Source organism: Salminus brasiliensis, chromosome 1 (genome assembly GCF_030463535.1).
Source record: "Salminus brasiliensis chromosome 1, fSalBra1.hap2, whole genome shotgun sequence".
Classification (NCBI taxonomy): domain Eukaryota; kingdom Metazoa; phylum Chordata; class Actinopteri; order Characiformes; family Bryconidae; genus Salminus; species Salminus brasiliensis.
The window spans coordinates 66,432,802-66,455,918 of record NC_132878.1 but is presented as its reverse complement, the minus strand read 5'-3'; the positions used below and the strand labels follow the sequence as shown (position 1 = coordinate 66,455,918).

Below are 23,117 nucleotides of genomic sequence, written 5' to 3'. Positions count from 1 at the left end.
TTATTAATGGGGAAATTATGTACTCAGTGATATAAATCAGTGCATCACTTGGCTGTGATAGGAATAACAATAAAGCATAACTGGACCTGATGATCTTATTCAATCTTTGACTTGTTTGTTGACAGGAGCAAGTGTCTGGGGGTACCACCAACACTGTTCTAAGAAACCTATTGTCAGATACAGTCTACACTGTAACCGTAGCTCCAGTGTATCCTGAGGGAGAGGGCCTTCGGCTTTCAGAAAAGGGGAAGACACGTAAGTGTGCTGGGAGTAGCTCAAGTTACTCTGTATTATTTACATGCAGTCTTTATAATAATAATAATAAGGAAATAAAATCTCTCTGTGACTCTGCGCATAAGCCAGATCTTTACTCCCTGCAAAAAAGATCAGCATGTGAAAAGAAATTATAGTCTTAATGCTGTTTGACTTTGGGGTTAAGTCTGATTATGCTTAGTGTATTGGTCTTATTTTTGCTGTGATTGCATACAAAGCTTAGTAAGCAGATGGGCTTTCCAGAGAAGACTGATCTTCACTGCAGTATAAGTGTTGCAAAGTTTATGGCATTAAATGACTCCACAGTTCCCTGCTGAGTAGTGCAAAAAGCAACAGGAAACTATGCGTTTATATGTGCCTCCCTCCTGAAGTCTGTTATTGCAGTTACAGCCTGCTGATTTGTGACAATATATCATCTCCTGATGTCTGACACATCATAGCAGCAATCAGTGAAAATTAGTGCACTCAATGTATGTAGGACAGTACATGCAGTTGGCAGTCCACTGAAATAGTGGATAGTATTTTTTTTTATTTTATTTTCCCCTTATGCATTACTGTGGAATGTATCCTACTGTGAGAGGCAACAGTGGGACAATTGTCTCAAAGTTTTGAGGGTTTGGAATTTCTCTGCTGAACTATGAAACAAAAGACTACATCTGCTTTGGTTTTAAGGGTATGTTTAGTTTTAGTACCATGCCCAACTGTACCCCCACCTTTGTGTGTTTCCCAGCATGTACACCATAAAACCGCTGAGCTTCTGTTGACTGCTTAGCTCAGCATTTATTCCCCAACTTTATAGAGCTACCTCCTGTTTAAAACGAACCGACTCTGGATGCCAAACCTCCCAGTCTTATCCTTTAAATTCCAAGGTTGGAATGAGTATTTTTGCGGCTTTGCCTTCAAGGACAAGTTCTACATCCTGTTCTCTTTTTGTCGTGCCCTCCTGCAGTTCCGCGTACCCCACCCAGGAACATCCAGGTTTACAACCCCACCCCCAACAGCCTGAACGTACGCTGGGAGCCAGCCACAGGCCAGGTGCAGCAGTACAAGGTTGTCTATGCGCCTCTGAGTGGAGTCCGGCCATCTGAGTTTGTAAGTCTCTTTGTCTATGTGTTTTCCCCACTTACTCTTTTATGCACAAACAAATGGCCTTCAATCCAAAAAGCAACACCAGTGCAGTAACATTAGCTAGGCTAAAATGTTTAGTTTTTCTAGGTAATGGGAAGCATTATTAGCTTGAAGAACAAAACTAGAACCTAACCAACAATATCAAGTTAGCTAATGTTATCTAATAAAAAAACATAGCTTACGATTTAAAGGTTCTCCCCAGTTGCTGACACAAGACACAAGACAAGACTTGTGTAGACCTTTTATGTAGACCTTGAGTCACTAACAATCAATTACCAAATTTACCCCAAATGGTGATGCAACCAAAATATAATTATATATGTATGTAAAATTGCTCTGTCCATTTCTTTCACTCACTTCAAAGGCATTTGCAATAAACCTTGAAAACGTCTTACATTGCTATTTTATTACTTGCCCAGATGTAATTGCAAGGCTGATTTTAAATAATGCAGAAATACTGCCTTTTTGGGGATTTAGTCTTTCACAAAATGTGCATGGATTTAAGAGTGAATTTTGGATTAGGAAGTAAATATTTTCAACATATTTTCTGTAAATGCACTTTTGACTGTATTACAGGAACATAAGCATATCTGCCAGGGATTAAAGTTGGATGTTTGATCTTAAAAGCCTCTCAAAAAAAACCTTTAAAAAAAAATATTTCAAAGCATCAGGCTGTGGAATAATGGGGTTTATGATTAGGGTTGTTGTTTGATGTAAGGTTGGGAGATCTGGTTAAAATTGTTCAATATTTTAGAAATAAACGTCTCAATATTCAAAATGGCCTTTTTCAAATTAATTGTATAATGACACATATGTCAATCGCTACAATATTCACGGTGTTGCCTGAATTAAAACACAATTGAACTGTCCTTCACTTTGACTTATTTTAACAAGCATACTGTTTTTCTTACTTAGTACCAGTTTTCAGTGTTCTCTTCCAAAATACAGGTGGTCATTGTTTTCTTATTAAGTTTTTAATCTCCATTCAATTAGTTCAGTCACCCCAGTTCAGTAAAGTAATCTTCAAACCCGCATGCCTCATGCTTTGTTTGTCATGAGTGCAATTCATGGGGGTGATTCTGAAGCCATTACTGAGTTAAGGGCTGTCACTGGTCTCACACCTGTGTTCCCTATGATGTAATGATCCAAAGATAAACAGATACCCATCAGATTGTGTGAAAATCCTCCTGCCTTTTGACAGGTAAAAGACAGGATTCTGCACAGCCGTTTAATGCTAGATGGGAATGTGTTTAGACATGTAAAGGAGGTGGACTCTCAGTGCTTCAGGCAGTTATGCATAGAAGAAAGTATTTATTTAGCATTTAACCCACCAGAGCTTTGTTTGCATTACGTGTCTATTTGGAAATGTTATCTTGCTCCACTAATCTAAACACGGGTTTAACAGTGAGGTCATTATGTATATTTGTGTGCCAAATTAGTGAAAGCTACATAACTGATTGAGTAAAGTAGGACACACTTTTAAACGTACTCATCTGCATGTTGTCTGGATGATGGTCGTCTATGCAGGTTTTGGTTCCAGGCAACATCAACAACGCATTCCTGGATCAGCTCATCCCTGACACACCATACTCCGTGGATGTCTTGGCAGTGTATGCAGATGGAGATGGACCACCAGTCAAAGGAAATGGAAAAACATGTGAGCTAAATCTTTACCATCACACTAGTTACACTGGATGTAAACACACTCACTAACACTTATGAGAACATGCTGGAATGCATGATGGAATTGGCTTTTTGTCACATCAGAAGACCTGTGTGTGCGTCCCAGTTAGGGCTGAAGTTGGTTATTTCTATAAGCAGTTAATATGTCAACTACTATCTGGTCAGTCAGTTAAAAATCATTATACTTTCTGCATTTCCTTGTATTTTGCCCCACTGTATTTTAGTTTTATTTCTTTTTTTATATGTTCAAAAAGCTGTTTTTGGTTTATAGTGTAGCAGTATTGAAGTAAACCATGCATAGACTGTGTCTACGTAGCCTGTTATCCTGTATTAGCTTGTATAGACAGTAAGCAATCTGTCTTTTTCAGTGCCTCGGGTTGGGCCTAGGAATCTACGTGTGTTTGATGCCACCACCAGTACTCTCAGTATTGGCTGGGATCACGCTGAGGGTCCTGTACAGCAGTACAAGATTTCTTATGCTCCAACCACTGGAGATCCAATTACTGAGTTTGTGAGTACAATTCAATTAGTCTCCCAATCCTGATCCTAGTCTGCATTTTAATCAAATTTTTTTACCTGATCTAACATACTTTAGGTAGTTAATATTTTGACCTATTTGGAAATGTTGCTCAACTAATCTAAACAGGTGTTTAACAAAGTCATTATGTATAATTTTGCTTCCACATTAGTGAAGGCCACATAACTGAGTAAAGTATTGCACACATTTAAACATGCTCCTCTGGATGTTTTCTGGATAATGACTGATGGGTGAGAGGGTGATGATGAGATGAGATAAATGTTAAAAGTCTTAATATTGTTATATAATTTTTTTTCAATATAGTCCACCTTTATGATGCTCATCTATGCAAGTTTTGTTTCCAGCATCAGCACATTTCAACTAGTTTATTTGTTGGAACAGGTATGAGCAGAGAAAAAAACTAAAGGCATATATATTAAAGGCATGGCTAAAACAGAACCAGGGTTGGTAATTACTGCTTTATAGCATGCAGGTTTTTGTATGTCTAAATACCATGTAACCATTAAGACATTAATATAGCATTAATGTTTATTAGTCTATCAAATCCATGTATGGACATAGATCTTAATGTGACATCAGTGTTACTGCAGTAAGAGTGTGAGAAGAGACCATTCTTTCCCGGGTGATCTGACCAGCTGATGTTATGTCATACTTGCTCTGCCAGCACCTGTTTGAAGCCCTGGTTAAAAGTGGGATATTACCTGATTCTTTGTGACTGTTGAAGGAAATCATTATTAAGGTTCAATCAGGAGTGCTCTGGTGACACATCATACTTTAATACTTTTTCTCCTCTGACTCAAGCTATTAGCTTTGGACCTTGGTCTATGTGCATATGGCAGTATACCACCAAGATCAGTTTGGAAGCATATATTTTATTATTCCTAAGGTCAATGAGCTGATTCTATTCACAGACTGTTGTTCCTGGAAACAGAAACAATGCCATACTTCAAAACCTACTCCCTGACACCCCCTACAACATCACAGTGCAGGCCATTTATGCAGATGGAGATGGAGGCTTTCTGGTTGGAAATGGGGAAACACGTAAGTCGCTCATATTGAACAGAATATTGTCTGTATGTATTTCAGTTCTCGCCTACATTAGATAGATCTGTTCCTTTTGGAATGGTTCTCTGTGTATCTAAGTATCTGTAGATAATCAGTGTGTTTAAGCATGGTTCAGTGTCCATGTATGTGTACTGTAGGAATCAGTTGGTAGGCAACAGCCTGGGGTAGTTTTTGGTGTATGTATTTTGGCACTCTGCCTAACAGTTAAGATGGGCCTGGCTCCAGAAAAAATAATCTGTTGAGTTACCCACTATCCAGCTACCCAAGCAAAGCCACAGAAAAAATAAACCCAAAACTAAATTCGTATATCACTCATAATGGCAGAATAAACACGGCAGAAATAAAAATGGCAGAAAATCATGGATGGGCATTCAGCAGCTGCAGCAGAGTCATGCCAAGAAGGATTGTTTAAACCTTTTGGGAATGAGGCACGCTTTAGTGTGTATTTGCTGAGTAATTGGTAAATGTGCCATTTGCTGTCTACAGTTGGCCTTTTGGAGCCCAGAAATCTACGTGTTTCTGATGAATGGTACACTCGCTTCCGTGTGGCCTGGGACCCTGCTCCAGCTCCAGTGATGGGCTACAAACTGGTCTACCAGCCTACAGGTAATTTAATGAAACTATGTGCACTGTATTCTAAAACAGTGCACATAGTTGACTGTTACATTTATGCTGTAAATGTACTATATTGTCTAAAATATAAAAAAATAATCACATCACAGATCTCCACATCACTGTTATTTATGATACTTTACCTTACTATATTGATATTATATTGATGATGCTTCATTTTCATACATAATTTTTTGTTGTGTTTTAATGTGTTATTTACAACATTGGTGACATTTTGTTTTTAAGATAATGATGAGTCCTTGGAGGTGTTTGTTGGGGACGTTACCTCGTACACTCTTCACAACCTGCTTCCTGGCACAACGTATGATGTGAAAGTGTATGCTCAGTATGATGCGGGTCTTAGTGGAGCGCTAATGGGACAGGGAACAACATGTACGTTTCTAATGGTTATTCTCATGTAACATTATGAATTTTTACTTAGCTATCAAACTTAAGGCTTATTTCTTTACATTGTATATTTCTGAATTATGCCATAACCACTATGACACTAATGTAATGTATGTGTTCATGAAAGTGAAATGGCAGCATGTTACTTTTAAGAGATAAAATTCCAACCAAGCAAATGTTGCATTTTTTCTAGCAATTGAAACAGAAGCTTTTTAATAACAGTGTATTTAGCATGTTGTAAATATAAATGTATAGTACCACTACTTTAAATATGATAGCTGTGCCACTAATGTACCAGTGTTCAGCAAACCCTTGCATTGATTTTGGCTCTTGTCAAAAATTTGACTTGCCTCATTTGTAAGTCACTTTGAATACAAGCTGAATTAATAATTCTAAATGTAAATGGAAGAGTGGCATATCTAATGATCAACATGTGTAATTCCTTTTCATCTTTGTGGAGTTATTGTGTTCAGTCCCTGACTGTTTCTTTGTTTCCTCCTTTTGTGCAGTATACCTCAATGTGACTAATCTGGAAACTTACAATATTGATCATGATAAATTCTGCATCAAGTGGACCCCTCACAGAGCTGCAACATCCTACAGGATCAAACTGAACCCTCTAGATCGTGAGTCACACAACTTAATTCTACATAAATTCTATTGTTTTTTTTTTCAGATTCGTTCTTTCTCCTCCTCCTTCCACTTTGTTTGTCTGAATAGCTGAAGTTGTTTTTGACGATTGCCATAGAAACTAGAGCAGGCTTCATTCCCCTTGTTGCGTGTTCATTAGTTTTGTGGAATGACAACATGTCAGTGGCTCTGACCAAGTCTAGACTAATTGTTTATTTTAAGCGTTTTTCTCCGCTTATTCTCTGTAGCTGGATGTATAACACAGAATGCACCCGCCCGCCAGCATTTTAGCTAATCTGAACTTTTTTTTCCCTTACATCCATCTGGTTTATATTCACACATAGATTATGGATGGTTGTAAAAGACAGGATGTTGGAGCATCTATAAGTGTTCATGGTAGTTATTAGCCTGTTAGCCAGTGCCCTTATTGCCAAGTTTCCAAGAAATAAACAATGTGCTAGCAGTTTTGCCGAGACACAACAAAACATGCCAAGAGGACTTTGAGAAAAAGGAAATTAGTTTACCACAAAGGTCTTGGATAATATTGAACAGACAAGGTCTGAGTCTTAATCAACTGTTTTTTGATATTGCATGCTTTTTTCTGCCCCCCCCCCAAAAAAAAAACAAACAAACAAAAAACAACAACAAAAAAACTAACAAACAATAGGTAATTATTCCACAAAGAGGGATTGAGATATCTTTGGCTCCAGAAGCGAGACTACACATCATATTGGAATATGCAGCTGTCGTCTGTGTAATGTTGTAATTAGCAGTATGTTGTAATTAGCAGTATACAGTATTGCAGCTCGTCGATAAACGAAACAGTGATATCATAATTTGTCAGATTGTACTGTAGCTGATAAATACAGATAATAACCTGGTGTCTCATTTCTACAAATTAGTCAAAACCTCATTCTTTCCAGTGATCAATACAGCCTAAATAAAATGTTAAAAGCATTAGTGACTTGCAACTTTTAATTATCCTGTCACTTCTTTTCATACTGATTACAGTGTATTTGTTCTTATGGAACAAAAGGAAAATTATTTGGCGTGTGCATCAGTAGCAGTAATCTTTTGGTATTGATTTTGAGTATTTGTCCAGAAATTCTATATCCATTGCATATGCACTGATATCAGTGAATTACCCACAATTGAACTGTATACTGTTGCAGCTTCAGCCAAAGGGCAGCAGGAGATCACCATCACAGCAGCTCAAAGTCATTACTGCTTTGAAGGCCTAAGTCCAGACTCACTGTACAACGCCACCGTGTTCGTACAGACTCCCAACCTGGAGGGACCTGGAGTCGGCACTAAAGAACGCACATGTGAGCACTGATTTTTTCAATTTTTAAACCAGCATTAACTCAAACATCCTATACATTAACTTGGGTTATCTAATTGGCTAAATCTCTTACAGTGGTCAAACCAACTCCAGCGCCAACTCTGCCCCCGACTCCTCCACCTCCACCCACCATTCCCCCTGGCTGGGCTGGTAAGTTCTTTTCAAAATGTGTAAAATCCCACACCAACTTGTCAGAATTACATTTAATTCAGAATTACATCACTGTGAAGTTAGGAGAGGGCATAATATAACATTTTCAACAGTGATATAAGACTGTACGGCTCAAGGGACTTTGCTCAAGTGGGAAGTTGAACCCCAGCATGCTGCGATAAGGGCAGAGGTGGGACATATCACTCTGTACAGGGCCAACTAAATACTAATTTTGGCTTTGAAGATTGTGCTGTGCGATACATACAATTCTTTTAGAAAGTCTTCAGACTCTTTCACTAATTTTCATAAGTATTCAGATCCAGTACTTAATTGAAGTGCCTTTGGCAGCGATTACATTTTTGACAATGGTATGCTTCCTGCTTTGGGGAAGGCATTTTTTTGTTCCAGCACGTCTCTGTTCCAGTGTACAAAACAAGGTCATGGCATGTTAAATAAAGGCATGGTTGGGTGAGTTTAGTATGGAAAAACTTAAGTGGCCCGCACAGAGCCCTGACCTTAACCTCATTGGACACTAGAATAGAGAATGGAGACTGCAAGCCAGGCCCTCTCGTCCAACACTCAATAGCGTCTGACCTCACGAATTCTCTTCTGGATAAAAATATTGTAGAAAGCCTCCCAGAAGAGCAGAAGCCGTTATAGTTGCAAAAGGGAAAACCAACTCTATGTTACTGTTTGTGGCTTTATAATCCGATGTCATAAAACTGTCTGTAGGTGTAACGTGTAGGTGTCCAAATACTTTTGCCCACATGTGATTAAAGTGTAGTTTTTGGATTTAATTAAAGGCGGTTAACAACAAAATGCATTAACATTTTAGTAATGACAGACATTTTTTACATAGACTCAAAAGTAGTTGGACAAATTTATACACAATTCTAAGATACTTTGCGTCCAGGTATTGTCAATGATTGTCTGAAGTCTAGAAACGTGCATATCCATTGCTTTTGTCTGTCCAAAGAATCTTATTGCAGTACTGATCAGTACTGAACAAGGACTTGGTAATTTGCTGATTAGCTGGATCAGGTAAACACTATTTAAATCTGAGTTTAAATAAGTAGTTTAGTAAGATGTGTTCAATCTTCCAATGATTAGACAATGAATAGATCATAGTGACTTGGATGTGTAAAGTGTCTAGAGTGTGTGCTTATCTACAAGCCTGCAAAATCTTGGACAAATAGTGGGTAAAATCAGTATCAGTTTAATATGCTGGAGAGCAGACCCAGTCCAATAAAAGTAGAACTCCAAGTTGTTTTTTTTTCTTTCACTAAAACTGAATGGATACCAGCTCTATGTTGGACTCTCTTCAAATTCATTTTACTCCACTGAATCAGAATCCTTCCAGCGTTTAGCATTTCCTTTTACATATGGTGTGCATCCAGTTCAGGTGCCGAGTAAGACTAGAGAAGCAGTTTGGCCTTGGGAGAACAGTTTTAAACAACTGAAAATGTTCTTTCTGGAGTGTGTGTATGGGAAGCCGCAGATGCTAAGCTATTCCACAATGCAACAAAAAAGCCATTAAATTCAGCTCATTCTCTGCCCTTCTGGTCACCAAATGTTCCACTCGCATTTGTTTATTTTCACAGGAAAGTGTGATCAATTAAAGCAGTAATTGCAATGTATAGGTTCATTATGTCAGTGGTTTTGTTTGTGTAATTCTGAAGGTCTTTTTTCCCCTGCAACTTTTGTTGACTGGCTCTAATTAGAAGCCCATGCTTTGTGCTGGTCTTCATGAGGAAGCCTGAGGGGGAAGTCATGGCACTCAAATCTGTTGTTTTTCTGCTGTAGTCTGCAAAGGTGCCAAGGCAGATGTGGTGTTCCTTATTGATGGATCATGGAGTATTGGTGAAGAAAGCTTCAACAAAGTGCTGCAGTTCATCTTTAGCATCATGGGAGCCTTTGATGTTATTGGACCGTCTGGAATGCAGGTTTGGGGCCTTGGTGAATTTAATATGAACTCTTCAGCTTGAAACAGTCCGAAGCATTTTAGGGAGGACCTACAACCAAAAACATCTTCCCCAAACCTAATCAGGAATGTGTCTGAACGAAAGACATTTTGCTCCTGTTTAATTTGCCTTTGGAGTTATTAATGTGCTTTGCTGTAGTATTTAAATTTTATTACATACGTTGCTGGTTAATTACATATATACATAATGAATCACATTTACACAAGACTGTAAAAAAAATAACTTTATAATAGAGGTGGGCAATATGACAATATTTTATCGTGCTAAATTTTGTTATTGTGATAACAATATGCTTTACTAAGCATATGGAGGATACTGTTAGTGCTTAATAAACATTGATCAGCTGCAGGCTTCATTACTAACAGTGTAATTAGACTGGTTTAATTAGATGAGGTGCAGCAGATGTTGAACATAAATCACTGTATTCAGTACGGGAGAGTGTCTGAACAGCAGTTAATAAGAATCTGTTGCTTTGGATGTTTTTAGTCTGTAATTACATGTATTGTGATAAATATCTTGTAGCACAAAAGTCTTTAAATATAGTTATATAGTATTTATACCATATCCTCCAACCCTACATTATGTCCAATTCAAATGATAAAATATCATCATTATAAAATATCAGAAAGTGTAATTTTTTTTACAAACCTATGTAAAGTTTAGAATCCTGGCTTCCCAAACTATTTCTTCACTTAGGAATAATACACTGCTCAAAAAAATAAAAGGAACACTTAAACAACATAGTATAACTCCAAGTAAATCAAACTTCTGTGAAATCAAACTGTCCACTTAGGAAGCAACAATCAATTTCACATCAACAGGTGGAAATTATTGGCAATTAGCAAGACACACTCAATTAAGTGGTTCTGCAGGTGGGGACCACAGACCACTTCTCAGTACCTATGCTTTCTGGCTGATGTTTTGATCACTTTTGAATGTTGGTGGTGCTTTCACACTCGTGGTAGCATGACATGGACTCTACAACCCACACAAGTGGCTCAGGTAGTGCAGCTAATCCAGGATGGCACATCCATGCGGAGGCTGGAGGCGCTACCAGGAGACGTGAAGGAGGCCGTAGGAGGGCAACAACCCAGCAGCAGGACCGCTACCTCCACCTTTGTGCAAGAATGAATAGGAGGAGCACTGCCAGAGCCCTGCAAAATGACCTCCAGCAGGCCATGTGTCTGCACAAACGGTTATAAACCGACTCCATGAGAATGGTATGAGGGCCCGATGTCCACAGATAGGGGTTGTGCTCACAGCCCAACACCGTGCAGAGTGGTTGGTGTGGCGCAACAGATAACACCACTACCTGCCACTGAGTTACAACACACTGTGGGAGACCAGGGTTCGATTCCCGGTCTGGGTGACTATGCTGCGCTACACCAATAAGAGTCCTTGGGCAAGACTCCTAACACTACATTGGCCCTTCTCTGTGATATGAATAACCTTGTATGTCGCTCTGGATAAGAGCGTCTGCTAAATGCCATAAATGTAAATGTAAATGTAAATGTGCAGAACGCCAGGATTGGCAGGATTGGCCAGGATTGGCAAATTCGCTACTGGCTCCCTGTGCTCTTCACAGATGAAAGCAGGTTCACACTGAGCACATGTGACAGACGTGACCGACTCAAGAGACGGCGTGTAGAGCAATCTGCTGCCTGCAACATCCTTCAGCATGACCAGTTTGGCAGTGGGTCAGTAATGGTGTGGGGTGGCATTTCTTTGGAGGGCCGCACAGCCCTCCATGTGCTCTCCACAGGTAGCCTGACTGCCATTAGGTACCGAGATGAGATCCTCAGACCCCTTGTGAGATCATATGCTGTTGCGGTTGCTCCGGGGTTCCTCCTAATGCAGGACAATGCTAGACCTCATGTGGCTGGAGTATGTCAGCAGTTCCTGCAAGATGAAGGCATTGAAGCTATGCACTGGCCCGTGCGTTCCCCAGAATCCGATTGAGCACATCTGGGACATCATGTCTCGCTCCATCCACCAATGTCACATTGCACCACAGACTGTCCAGGAGTTGGTGGATGCTTTAGTCCAGGTCTGGGAGGAGATCCCTCAGGAGACCATCCGCCACCTCATCAGGAGTATGCCCAGGCGTTGTAGGCATGTGGAGGCCACACACAATACTGACCCTCATTTTGACTTGTTTTAAGGACATTACATCAAAGTTGGATCAGTCTGTAGTGTGTTTTTCCACTTTAATTTTGTGTGTGACTCCAAATCCAGGCCTCCATTGGTTAATAAATTTGATTTCCATTGATGATTTTTGTGTGATTTTGTTGTCAGCACATTTAACTTTGTACAGAACAAAGTGTTCAATGAGAATATTTCATTCATTCAGATCTAGGATGTGTTATTTGAGTGTTCCCTTTATTTTTTTGAGCAGTGTACATGTACAAGAGGAAATAAACACATACTTTAGTAGTCAGGGTTAAGAAGTGTGGACTGATGGTGTCTGATCTTTTCCCTGTGTTTGTGGAAACAGGTGTCTTTTGTGCAGTACAGTGATGATGCCAAGACAGAGTACAAGCTGAACACTTACAATGACAAGGGCACTGCACTGGCAGCCACTCAACTAATCAGCTACAAGGGAGGAAACACAAAGACAGGTGTACTATCTCCCAACAACCATTAGGACACTTCATCTGCATGTACTCCATATTCCATGTTTCATTTTCACATAGATTACTGCTGTAACTATACATGAACATGTCATATAGGGAGGAAACATCAGACCTTACAACTTACAAAAAAGTTAGTTTTTTATTGGTGGCACACACCACATAGTGAGGTAAATCATAATATAGGGACAAGGCCACTTTTTTACATTGTATATGCTCAGATATCTAACTTTGCTGACTAGCATCTGTAAACAAACAAACCCTAGGTTAGTCAAATAATATAAATATAATATGGCAACTGACATTATACTGACATTTATATAAACAAATCTTTTATAGAGTTAGCAGTTGTATTTTATTTACTAGCTACTAACCACCTGTGTCTGACTATGTGCTTTCCAGGCATTGCTTTGAAACATATACATGAAAAAGTGTTTGCTTCGGATAATGGAATGAGGAGGAATGTCCCCAAGGTTGTGGTTGCTGTTACTGATGGACGCTCTCAGGATGAAGTGAAGAAAAGTGCTGCCAAGCTGCAACATGCTGGTAACATTTTGTTCAAATGTCTTTTTTTAACTAGATTTATTATAATCTAGATATTTAAGCTATGTTTATACTACAGGGTTGAATGGCAAATTATGTTTGCCTAAATGTACACAGACACTGATTTTCCCAGAACTGTGTAAATGTGCATATATATATATATATATATATATATATATATATATATATATATATATATATATATATATATATATAGACGTTCTTGTCTGTTTTACATATCATATTTTACAATGGTCATGAATTATTTATGTGACACTATTGATTTAAAATGTGCTCGGTTGGGCCCTTTGAGTCACACTAGTCAGAATATGCAACACAAACTTAATTGTGAGCCTTAAAGGCAGAAAGATTGGACCTGAGTGTAAAACCTAATGGGAAAAGTAAGGCTCATAATAGAACCAGCTAAACTAAATCCATTCTCCCTTTTCAGGTTACAGTGTGTTTGTGGTTGGCGTGGCTGATGTCGATTTTGTTGAGCTGCAGAACATTGGAAGCAAGCCAAGTGAACGGCACATCTTTGTTGTGGATGATTTTGATGCCTTTGCCACAATACAAGAGAATCTGGTCACCTTCATCTGTGAGACTGCATCATCTTGTGAGTGGAGATTACACTGTCTGTCTGTTGGTTTTAGTGAACACTGTTTATCAAGAAGTGAACTATCAACAATACACTCGTCAGTCTGTTCCAAGGATATTTTGTTGAAACTGGAAAACAGTAATTTAGTTATAGCGAATGTCTAGTGTGATATCAGACTCAGCAGAGCCCATATTTTAAGTGAGCATTCAAGGTATGGTGATGGTTTTGTGAGGTTGCTTAGTTGCATTTTATAAAATTATTAAGAATTAAGAATTTGTTCTATATATTGTTTCACTTCTTGCATTTATTATGATCTATGTGTACTTTTTACAGCTTGTCCTTTGATCTACGTAAACGGCTTCACATCGCCAGGTAAAGATGGATTCACCTCCTTTCTGTCTTTTCTAGGCATCTGTCTCCATAATTTGCTTTTTTATGTGCAGACCCCGTTTCTTTGTAATGTACACATGTACACAATTCCTTACTCTTAAATCTAAGTAAAAAGCTCTGACCACAAGCCTGTTAATGCTAACACAAAACATAAACCTAACCCTAATTATAGCCCTAACCTTGAAATTGTTGAGAATGAGCAGAGAATCGGATTTGACCATGTATAGATAACATTTTTATGTTATCCAAATAAAATGAGACCTTTATGTATCCTCTCAGGTTTCAGAATGCTGGAGGCTTTCAATCTGACTGAAAAGATGTATGCTTCTACCAAGGGAGTGTCCATGGAGCCAGGTTCCTTCAACAGCTACACAGCCTACAGGCTCCACAAAGATGCATTTCTCAGTCAGCCCTCAGTGTGAGTCTTGTCAACCTGATGTAATTGTGTCTGAATGTGCCCCTGCATTTAAAGTAGTATTTTTAGTTTAGCAAAAAAATCTAGTTTCCACAGTTTTTCTCTTATTTTGAATGTACTTTTTTTTGTATTAGTCAAGTAGGGGTGTAATGATGCACTTAGCCAGCAATGTGTTTTCATATTGTTGCTTAATCTACAAATGAAACTATGAAACTAGAGCTGGAAAGTGGGAAGATTGTGATGCATGACTGGTGTGGGTTGGTGTTTTAAACTGTTGTTCATACAAATTACCTATCTATTTGTCTGTCTGTCTGTCTGTCTGTCTATCTATGGGATGACTTTTTCTCTCTGTGATTAAAAGACAAGTTTTTGCATTGTGATACCCCAGTTTCTAATGCATTGTAAAGACATGCTTGGACAGGCTTTGGACTAGAACTACAGGTCTAATGTAGCTAACAAGCAGTTGATCTGTAAAACATATACTTCCCAAGTGAGGCTCTCCAACCACACTGAGCTATTAAGTAAATTGAAATATACTTGCTTATGTGGTTTGACCGTGTATGACATGCTGTTATCTATGAAAAAAGGTATTTTAGTAAGTTTGGATAGCACTCGAAAGAATTTCACATAGATTGAGGCAAATATGGAAAAAATATGAGTTTAATGTTCACATACAAGCAATTAGTTTTGCATCTGAACAACCCTCAAAGTGTAAAAATAATTTGTTGAGGAAAGTTTGCAGACATGCAGTTTTGAGATAAGCATTTTAAGTTTTGTTACTTTGGTCTTAACATGATGCGTCTTGCCCTGCCTTTCTTAACCAGACATTTAGACCCTGCTGTCATCCAAACTGGTTCAGCAGATTTACAACATGCTGTTAAGTCGACTGCCATGGGCTATGCTGCCAGGTCATGACATTTGTAAAAGAATATGACCTGCCTTAGAGCTCTGTTTTCCTGAAGGCTGAAGTTTTGGGCCCCTGTTTAGCCACATGTTCCAAAAAACTATATTATCCATGGTTCTATGATCTTTTTACCATACACACTCCAGAATCATTTATATTCAGTTACTCTGACATGCCAGGTTTGATTTCAAACCCCCACTGGGAACTTGTGAAGCGAGTGCTATTATCCTAATGCGAAAACTGGCTTCTAGCAGCTTAGGACTTCAGATATCAGCAGTTATTTATTAAGGTATGTATTAAGGAACAGTAACAAACTAAGTAAGTTCTGGGTTTTACAGAGACATCCATCCTGATGGTCTGCCTGCAGCTTACACAATCATCCTGATGTTCCGACTTCTTCCTGACTCGCCAAAACAGGCCTTTGATATCTGGCAAGTCTCAGACAAGAACCACAAACCTGAGGTTGGCGTCACCATTGACCGTAAGTCTGACCATAATTCCATAAACTGAGTAGTCCTGAGAAGCTGAAACATTTGGAGACATTAACCCATAGGGGTCTAAGATGTCCATCTAGGCTTTTTCTCTTTTATTTAAATGCAATTGGTAATGTAATTGTGTACTTACATATGTAAGTTGTAATATCTGTTTTTTATGTACATGAAACAAGACAGTAATTTACAATAAATACATGAACTACAATAACTTAATACAACTCAGTACAAACTAAAGTCAGGCTTTAAGTCTGTAGCTCCTCTCAGCAAGCAGCCTTGAGCTTTCTTGCCTTCTCAATCTAAGCCCCTGATGTTTCTGACTGTAGTTAGTGTTTCAGGATTGTTTCGACTGATAAGTGCTATTGTGCTGGTTTTAGTTTGAGAAGCTTTGCGTGACACTGAGTCTAATAAGGAGTTGGAGGCCTATCTGACTGACTCTCTCTCTCTCTCTCTCTCTCTCTCTCTCTCTCTCTCTCCAGCCTCCAGCCAGACTGTAGCATTTTATAACAAGGACACACGGGGAGAGATCCAGAAGGCCACATTTGACAACCATCAAGTGAAAAAAATCTTCCATGGAAGCTTCCACAAGGTAAACACTGCTGTGTGTTTTCATTCTATAGGCCTATGGAGCCCTGTAATTTGGTGCATAAAGTAATGCCTTGGCAGGTTGGGGTGTGGCGCGTCAATCAAAAGGATTTTCCAGTTGCACCTATTGGCATTCAGTCACCTGAGAATGCATACTATTTCGGAATAGCTGACGTTCCTAATGTTATTATTACAGGCAATTCAGGATCTGTTTTTTTAGGCGGATGGCACTTTAGTACAAGCTGTGTTATCTGATATGTTATTTAAAGGAGACAGATGCTGTTCTAAAGGGGATTTGGGATAACCTTTCCCATGGTCATGCCATCAATAGGACTGGTGCATTGATATGATTTAGTGTCAAGTATATCCTGGTATCATATATTTATTGCACTAATAATGTTAATTAAGCCATGCTGGCTACTGATGTCACAAACTTGCCATAGTTTGTTTTGATTGCACTTTTTTGTTCTGTTCTGCTTCTCTTCACATTTTAACAAAAAATAGAGTATTGCACACAGAAATCACATTTGTAGAAGGTAATTTGATTGTTTAGTTTAATTGTTTAATTGTTTAGCCCATGAATTATATACACTGACACTGTATTTACATCTTTATTATCAATCAATACATCAAGCCAAAAACAGTTTGTCATTTGTTATGTTGTTGATGGTAGATGTTACACATGGAACAGCTCATTTTGGATTTGTCTGTCATGACTTCCATGACACAACTGCACAACATGAACTACAAGCCTAAGTGACGTTTTAGTCACAAATAACTACTGTATGGATTAAAGAATTTAAAGTTACAAGTATAAAAATTTTGTAAACACATACTAAGGATATTTAACAGAATTCCAGAGGTTTGTTAAATTGGCTTGTAGCTATTCTTGGAAACGTTAAAGGCCAGCTACTGTCCAGAACCTGCCCAACTGTTTAGCAACTGTCCATGTTTTCAGTGACTCTTGGCTACTGATGTTCTCAAAAGGGAATTAACCCTGCGTGATTTAGGCTAGCTCAACATTGCGATATGCGGTTTTACCGTCAGTCCTTGTATATGTACTCAATTTGCTCTGACTCTGTAGAGTTTAAAGGCAGAGTTCTTTGTCTGTCCAAGACCGTTCTTTTTGGTCTTTCACTACCAGCATCTCATTGAGTGGTTTCGTCTACTCAATGACATGGCTCCTCTATTACTGACATCCAGCGTGCAGCCTCATCTCATAAATTTTGCGTAGTGGTGAATCTGTGTTTGGTTTTTTGATCAGAGCACCTGCCGTTGTCTCCATCTTACAAAATGGAGAAAACATAAACACCGCGGTGTGGCGGTTGTTTGCCATTCCCTGCGGTTTGCTTGTTAAAAGTGCAATATTGTGAAAGTGCAGTTATCGCGACATCCTTAGTTCTGTATGTAGTAACATTTTTTCTTGCTCTAACACACTCTGTTTATCTCACCTTCAAGGGCAGGTTTTCTCAAGATTTCTCAAATGTACTCTAGGAGCAGGGTTAAGAACTACTATGCTATAGGATTTTCTAAAGAACTGCAGTGTACAAAGTAACAATATGTTGCAAACATGCCGATTAAAATGTCATTCTGTAGCTGTAACAAGATATGTGAAACCCTGTATTGAACAGTAAATAAGACACACCATTACATTGTAAAAAATGTTAACTTGAAAATAGTTTTCATTTTATTTCTGGTAGGTCATTATTATTTACTTGCTAGATGGATGGATATGGGCATAGCAAAAAAGACAATTTTCCTGACAGGGACTAAGACTAATCCTGGACTATCTTGTCATTTCAATGGGGATATTCATTCTTCATGCTGTGTAGTCCAGGACTAGGCTTAATCCCTGTCTGGGAATTCAACCCCAAGAATTCTAACTTACAATGTTGTATGTTACCTAAATATATAATGTATGAATATTTTAAAAGTAATGTCTGTTCACAACATATGTTGCATCTAATGAGGAGCTAGCTACTAGGAATTTGAGTAAGAAGGGGGGAATACTTTGCTGGGTATCCATCCATACGCAAACTGTGCGATAACCACAGTCACAATATTCAAAAGCAGTTTATAACATTGAATAAAGTTGAAGGAACAGGGAATAATACTGAGACCCAGTAAGTTCTCACTTTCACAAGAATCTATAAGTGTGTCTGGGGAGTCTGTTAAAACACAATGAAGTTGTTCTCTGGCGTTAATGCTGGAAAATGTTGCTGCATTAGCCATTAAACAATTACAACGCAAATCGAGAGAAAAGCCAGGCAAAGTAGGAAAAGAAGTGTTTTGCAGCCTCTCTCTTTTTCCGTCTATCTCTCTACAGCTATACTCTTCCACCTTCATGTCTGTTTCTCTGTCTGGACTGCATCCAGACTGTGTCTCAAACTGTCACTTGTGTAAACTGTTTCCCGTTGCCAAGACCATCCTTAGAAAATAGTTTAAAAGCCAACATCTCACTTAAAGAAATTTTATCACCAATTGTACCTCTTACCATGTAAGCATCTTTTTCAAATGACTTGAAATAGATTGAGATAAGTATGTGACTGTATAGGTAGGATTTTGCTTAATGATAATGGTCTGGATTAACATTATAGCTAGAATGCAAAGCCTAGGAAGCAGTCTTAGTTGATTGACTGTATTTGGGATAAGTAGGAAATTGTTGATTTGAATTGTTGAATTGCCATTTTATAGTTTCCAGAGTGCTCAGAATAGAGCATGAATTTAAATGGAATTGTGCATGCTTTTTCATCAGAAGTGAGTGGGAATGTTAAATCTGTATGTTATGCTTTAGATCTCCTCTCTCTGGAGAAAAATAATATATCAGTGGAAATGTTTTTGAGACATAAATGATCAAGTGTAAGGGGAATAGCATGCTTTAGTTTTTCACTGTTACTTATGAAGTGTTTCTCTGCATTAGTCAACCATTTACAATGCTGCCAGTTTGTGCTGGATAAACAAACATGATTTAAATGGCTTAGCTCCGGTCTATGCATTCACTCCCTATTGTGATTGATTGCCTCTGGCTCACAGTAGGAAAGTGTTGTGTAGTAAGTTTTATGCATCTTGAATTTTTTGAGCAGTTCTTAAAACCGAGCTTTGACTTATTTGTTTGTTTCCTGGAGAAGCTAGAGGAGTGTACTCCGCAGCTCTTTCGGACATGTTGATTGTTAGCATGATGTTTTGCAGACATCCAACAGAAATAAAATCCTCCAAATTCCCTGGAAGGCTTGTAAACTTAGTTTAAGAAACTTAGTTGGTTATAACTGATCCATTTTTGGTCAGAATTTTATTGAGTATCAGTGTGCCCACATTTTCACTGTTAAAGTTGACTGCACGCATTAATAAAAAAAAAAATAGAAACAGGCTGATGAAATGATTATGGAAAGTCATTAATGATAAGTAGTTTAGGTGACAAACCAATGCAAAAAGTGTAGGGCAGGACTAAGATGCTGAGGCAATAGCAATGTCTATGCTGTTTGGGATGCTTCATAAAGTTGATTGATATGAAAGAAATTTGGCAAAAGTCAGAGAACCTAGTCAGCTTTCTTGACGGCATGATATGGGAAAGCAATTAATGTCTCAATAGTATTCATGTGGGAAAGAGTTGATGGCACAATGTGTCCTTTATGTTTCTAATTACCCTAGTATGTGATGTTCCTAATTAGTGAGGTACTATATTACTTATGACATATCGGCCATAGCCGCAGAGAGCTTCTATTTTTGTGATTCGAGAGCAGGATCTAGAGACTAGTGTTAGTAAATGGTGAGGGTGGTTAAGTACTAAAACAGACAGACTAACGCCTATAAATTCCAATACAGCACATGCCCAGGCAATGAGAATGCCCAGAACAAAGTTAAGGGATGGCACTATTTGTCATATTGTTCATACACTGCTAGCCTTAAATAATTACTTGCATGTTTTTGGAATGGGCCAAAAAAAAAAAACAGACAAAATGTAAAACAAAAACAGACAACTATAATCAGCTTTCAGTATTCTGTAGGGATTTGGCATTGATGACTACCTCACACCACTTTGTCAGATTTTTATAGCTCTCTGATTGTGGTGTCCATTATCTCACCTGAACTTCTTTCTGCCTTAAACTACAGTCTAGTCTATGTTCACTGTAGGACTGCATAATATAGTGTTTACAAATTGTTATTGTAATACTAGTCTTTGGCTGCCATTTGTTGTCACAGTATTTTTGTAATTCATGGGAAGCATGCTGAACCATCACAGATATTCCATGAATTTTTGCAGGCATGAAATGGCATTACAATTTTGTTTAAGTAAATAGCCTCTGAAGATACTGTCAGAAAGATAAAAGAATTCTTCTCCAGTCTGCAGCATAGGATTGAATGCAATCCAAATGACAAAATGCTTGAGAACACATTTGGCAGTGCATCCTGGATGATGTCATGCTCCATTTGTCATGTCGGCTTGAGGTGGAAATGAAGCAGAGCTTGGTCTGAGCTTCTGCTGAGTAAGGTTTCTCACAGACTCACTGACTCTCAACAAGAGACAGTGGGTTCGTCCCGTTGGGTCCAATTTCTCTCTCACCATCCACTCAGTGCTCTCAGTCTCTTTACCTCATTTGCACCCAAACGATACATCTCCGTTCTTGCTCTTGACTGAACTCTGTGGCCATCACGGTCCCAGTTCATCCAAACAGTGGTCAGCCATTCACTTCCAGGGATGTTGACCAGAAGCCTCCATTCATGCCAAGTGCTTAAAATCGCACTGTTTCTGTGAGAGGCAGTTGCAGGTGCCAGAGAGTGAACAGGATCACAGTGTTGCTGTTGAGCTTTAAAAGAAGCGAATGGTGTGCAGATGGAGAACATGTTCTCCATAATCATCATCATCATCATCCTAAACAATGTTGACTGTCCTAGAACCATCTTTAAAGAAATTGTTGGGTGAATAGTCAAAATCTTACCTTATTGCAAATCTAGGTGATTAGCATGTTTGATGCATGAAGTTTTCTTTAGGTTTGGACTGGAGCTACAGGGCTAATGTAGCTAACAGGTCATTTAAATAGCAAACAGGTAATTTGTACACTTTTGCCCAGCCTTTATTGCTCAAATCCCAATCTAATCTCATATAGACTTGCTAAAATAGTTTCCATATTTTATCAATTTGACCAGTTGTGTGACCGTCAACTATTAATTTAACCCAAACAAATAATGAAAAAGAAACAGTAGAGAAGTTGCAGATAACATGCAAAAACTGGTGATGTTAAAACTATCAGGAACCAGGCTCTGTGGTACAGTTGATTTTTCTTGATGCAATTTTACAGGTGATATTGTTCTTGTACTGTGGTGTGCAGTCTGCTTTTAGACTATGCCTGTGCTGTGGTCTAGAACATGTGTATCAATGAATAGGTTAGTGCTAGGTCATTTACAAACATCAAGCTTTTGGTAGAAGAACAACTATTAAGTAAAGTTTGAGGTGTTTTAGGAGGTCCTCTTTAACCCAGGTCTTGTGAAGAATTACTTGTGTGGTACCATTCCTAATGAGGAAACTTTATCCAAACAAAAAACTTTAACTCCAGTCTATCATGTTTTAATACAGATAAGAACTAGAGATGGAATTACTAATCTTTCATTTGTTTTTTAATGTAAAAGTTTTCTCATTCAGTGTCAACCTGCATTCAGTTTCTCAATAGATCTTTGCTTTAATGTGCTGTCCTGTGTATGCGTCAACCTCAAACCTTGAGTTAAGGGTCAGACGATTAGAAGACTTGTGAGTTTAGCAAGACACCATGGAGAAATTGCTAACCCTAGATTAGCTGAGTATGGGACAGACACTGAGACTGTTTTCTAACATGTGAAATATTTTAACATTTCACAATCCTGTTTTTATCTAGCTTCACATCCTCGTCTCCTCCAAGAGTGTCAAACTGAACATAGACTGCAAGGAAGTGGCTGAAAAGGAAATTAAGGAAGCTGGCAATACATCCGCAGATGGTTATCAAGTACTAGGAAAAATGTCCAAATCCATTGGTTCAAAAGGGGAATCAGCAACAGTAAGTGCAATGTTGCAGCACAACTCTTTGGTAAAACTAATCAGTCATTTGACCATTTACATTTATATTCACTGATTCATGGCAGTGTAAGGTTCTGTTAGACCTAAAATTTAAACTCCCTGATTTAGTTTTTGCCATAATACATGTGTCAGTTATGTTTATTTGATGTTTCCATTTATTGTTGATGTCTATTTTTTGCAAAAACTTTCCATCAAAAACACATTCAGCAACCTTTTTCATGTTGTGGTGTGCAGTTCCAGATCCAGATGTTTGATATTATCTGTAGCCTAGGCTGGACAAGTCGGGACAGATGTTGCGACCTTCCTTCAATGGTAAGAGGCACCTGAAAAACTGACTGTCCAAAACAACAGCTTACCTCTATCTAAATACTTATCTGCATATCAGTGCAAAGCAATGTTCACATTAGTTGTCTCTGGGTGGTCTTTCTCAAGCTGCACTGCTGTCTGTACTGTATGACATGAGTGTGATTGTGTTAGCATCCAGTAAGCCATAGGTTTTTAACCCTTGCTTTGTCAACTGAAACCCATCAAAATAGCATGACAAACATGTGCACAACACTGCGGTATCTTTGCTAAATGACATGTTGACATAATCAGTACAGAAGAAGTGTAAAAGAACGGAACAGTTATATGAACATCTGCCGTTCTGCATTTGGACCTAGTCAACCCTTTGTCATCCTTTTTTTAGCAGGGCAATTAACACA

At 38.5% G+C, this 23,117-nt stretch overlaps 1 protein-coding gene across 8 annotated transcripts in view; it reads left to right on the top strand.

Moving 5' to 3' along the window:
- Nucleotides 1–23,117, top strand: part of col12a1b (collagen, type XII, alpha 1b) — an 83,229-nt gene that overhangs the window by 47,440 nt on the left and 12,672 nt on the right. For all 8 annotated transcript variants that reach the window (XM_072686989.1, XM_072686998.1, XM_072686982.1 and 5 more), the window contains 20 exons: nt 126–255; nt 1,223–1,365; nt 2,929–3,058; nt 3,453–3,595; nt 4,534–4,663; nt 5,174–5,293; nt 5,546–5,692; nt 6,217–6,333; nt 7,510–7,662; nt 7,755–7,829; nt 9,633–9,772; nt 12,306–12,429; nt 12,844–12,987; nt 13,436–13,600; nt 13,916–13,954; nt 14,252–14,390; nt 15,630–15,772; nt 16,262–16,371; nt 22,235–22,393; nt 22,648–22,725. In XM_072686989.1, coding sequence (XP_072543090.1) covers nt 126–255; nt 1,223–1,365; nt 2,929–3,058; nt 3,453–3,595; nt 4,534–4,663; nt 5,174–5,293; nt 5,546–5,692; nt 6,217–6,333; nt 7,510–7,662; nt 7,755–7,829; nt 9,633–9,772; nt 12,306–12,429; nt 12,844–12,987; nt 13,436–13,600; nt 13,916–13,954; nt 14,252–14,390; nt 15,630–15,772; nt 16,262–16,371; nt 22,235–22,393; nt 22,648–22,725 — 2,529 coding nt within the window. The remainder of the gene's footprint in view (nt 1–125; nt 256–1,222; nt 1,366–2,928; nt 3,059–3,452; nt 3,596–4,533; nt 4,664–5,173; nt 5,294–5,545; nt 5,693–6,216; nt 6,334–7,509; nt 7,663–7,754; nt 7,830–9,632; nt 9,773–12,305; nt 12,430–12,843; nt 12,988–13,435; nt 13,601–13,915; nt 13,955–14,251; nt 14,391–15,629; nt 15,773–16,261; nt 16,372–22,234; nt 22,394–22,647; nt 22,726–23,117) is intronic.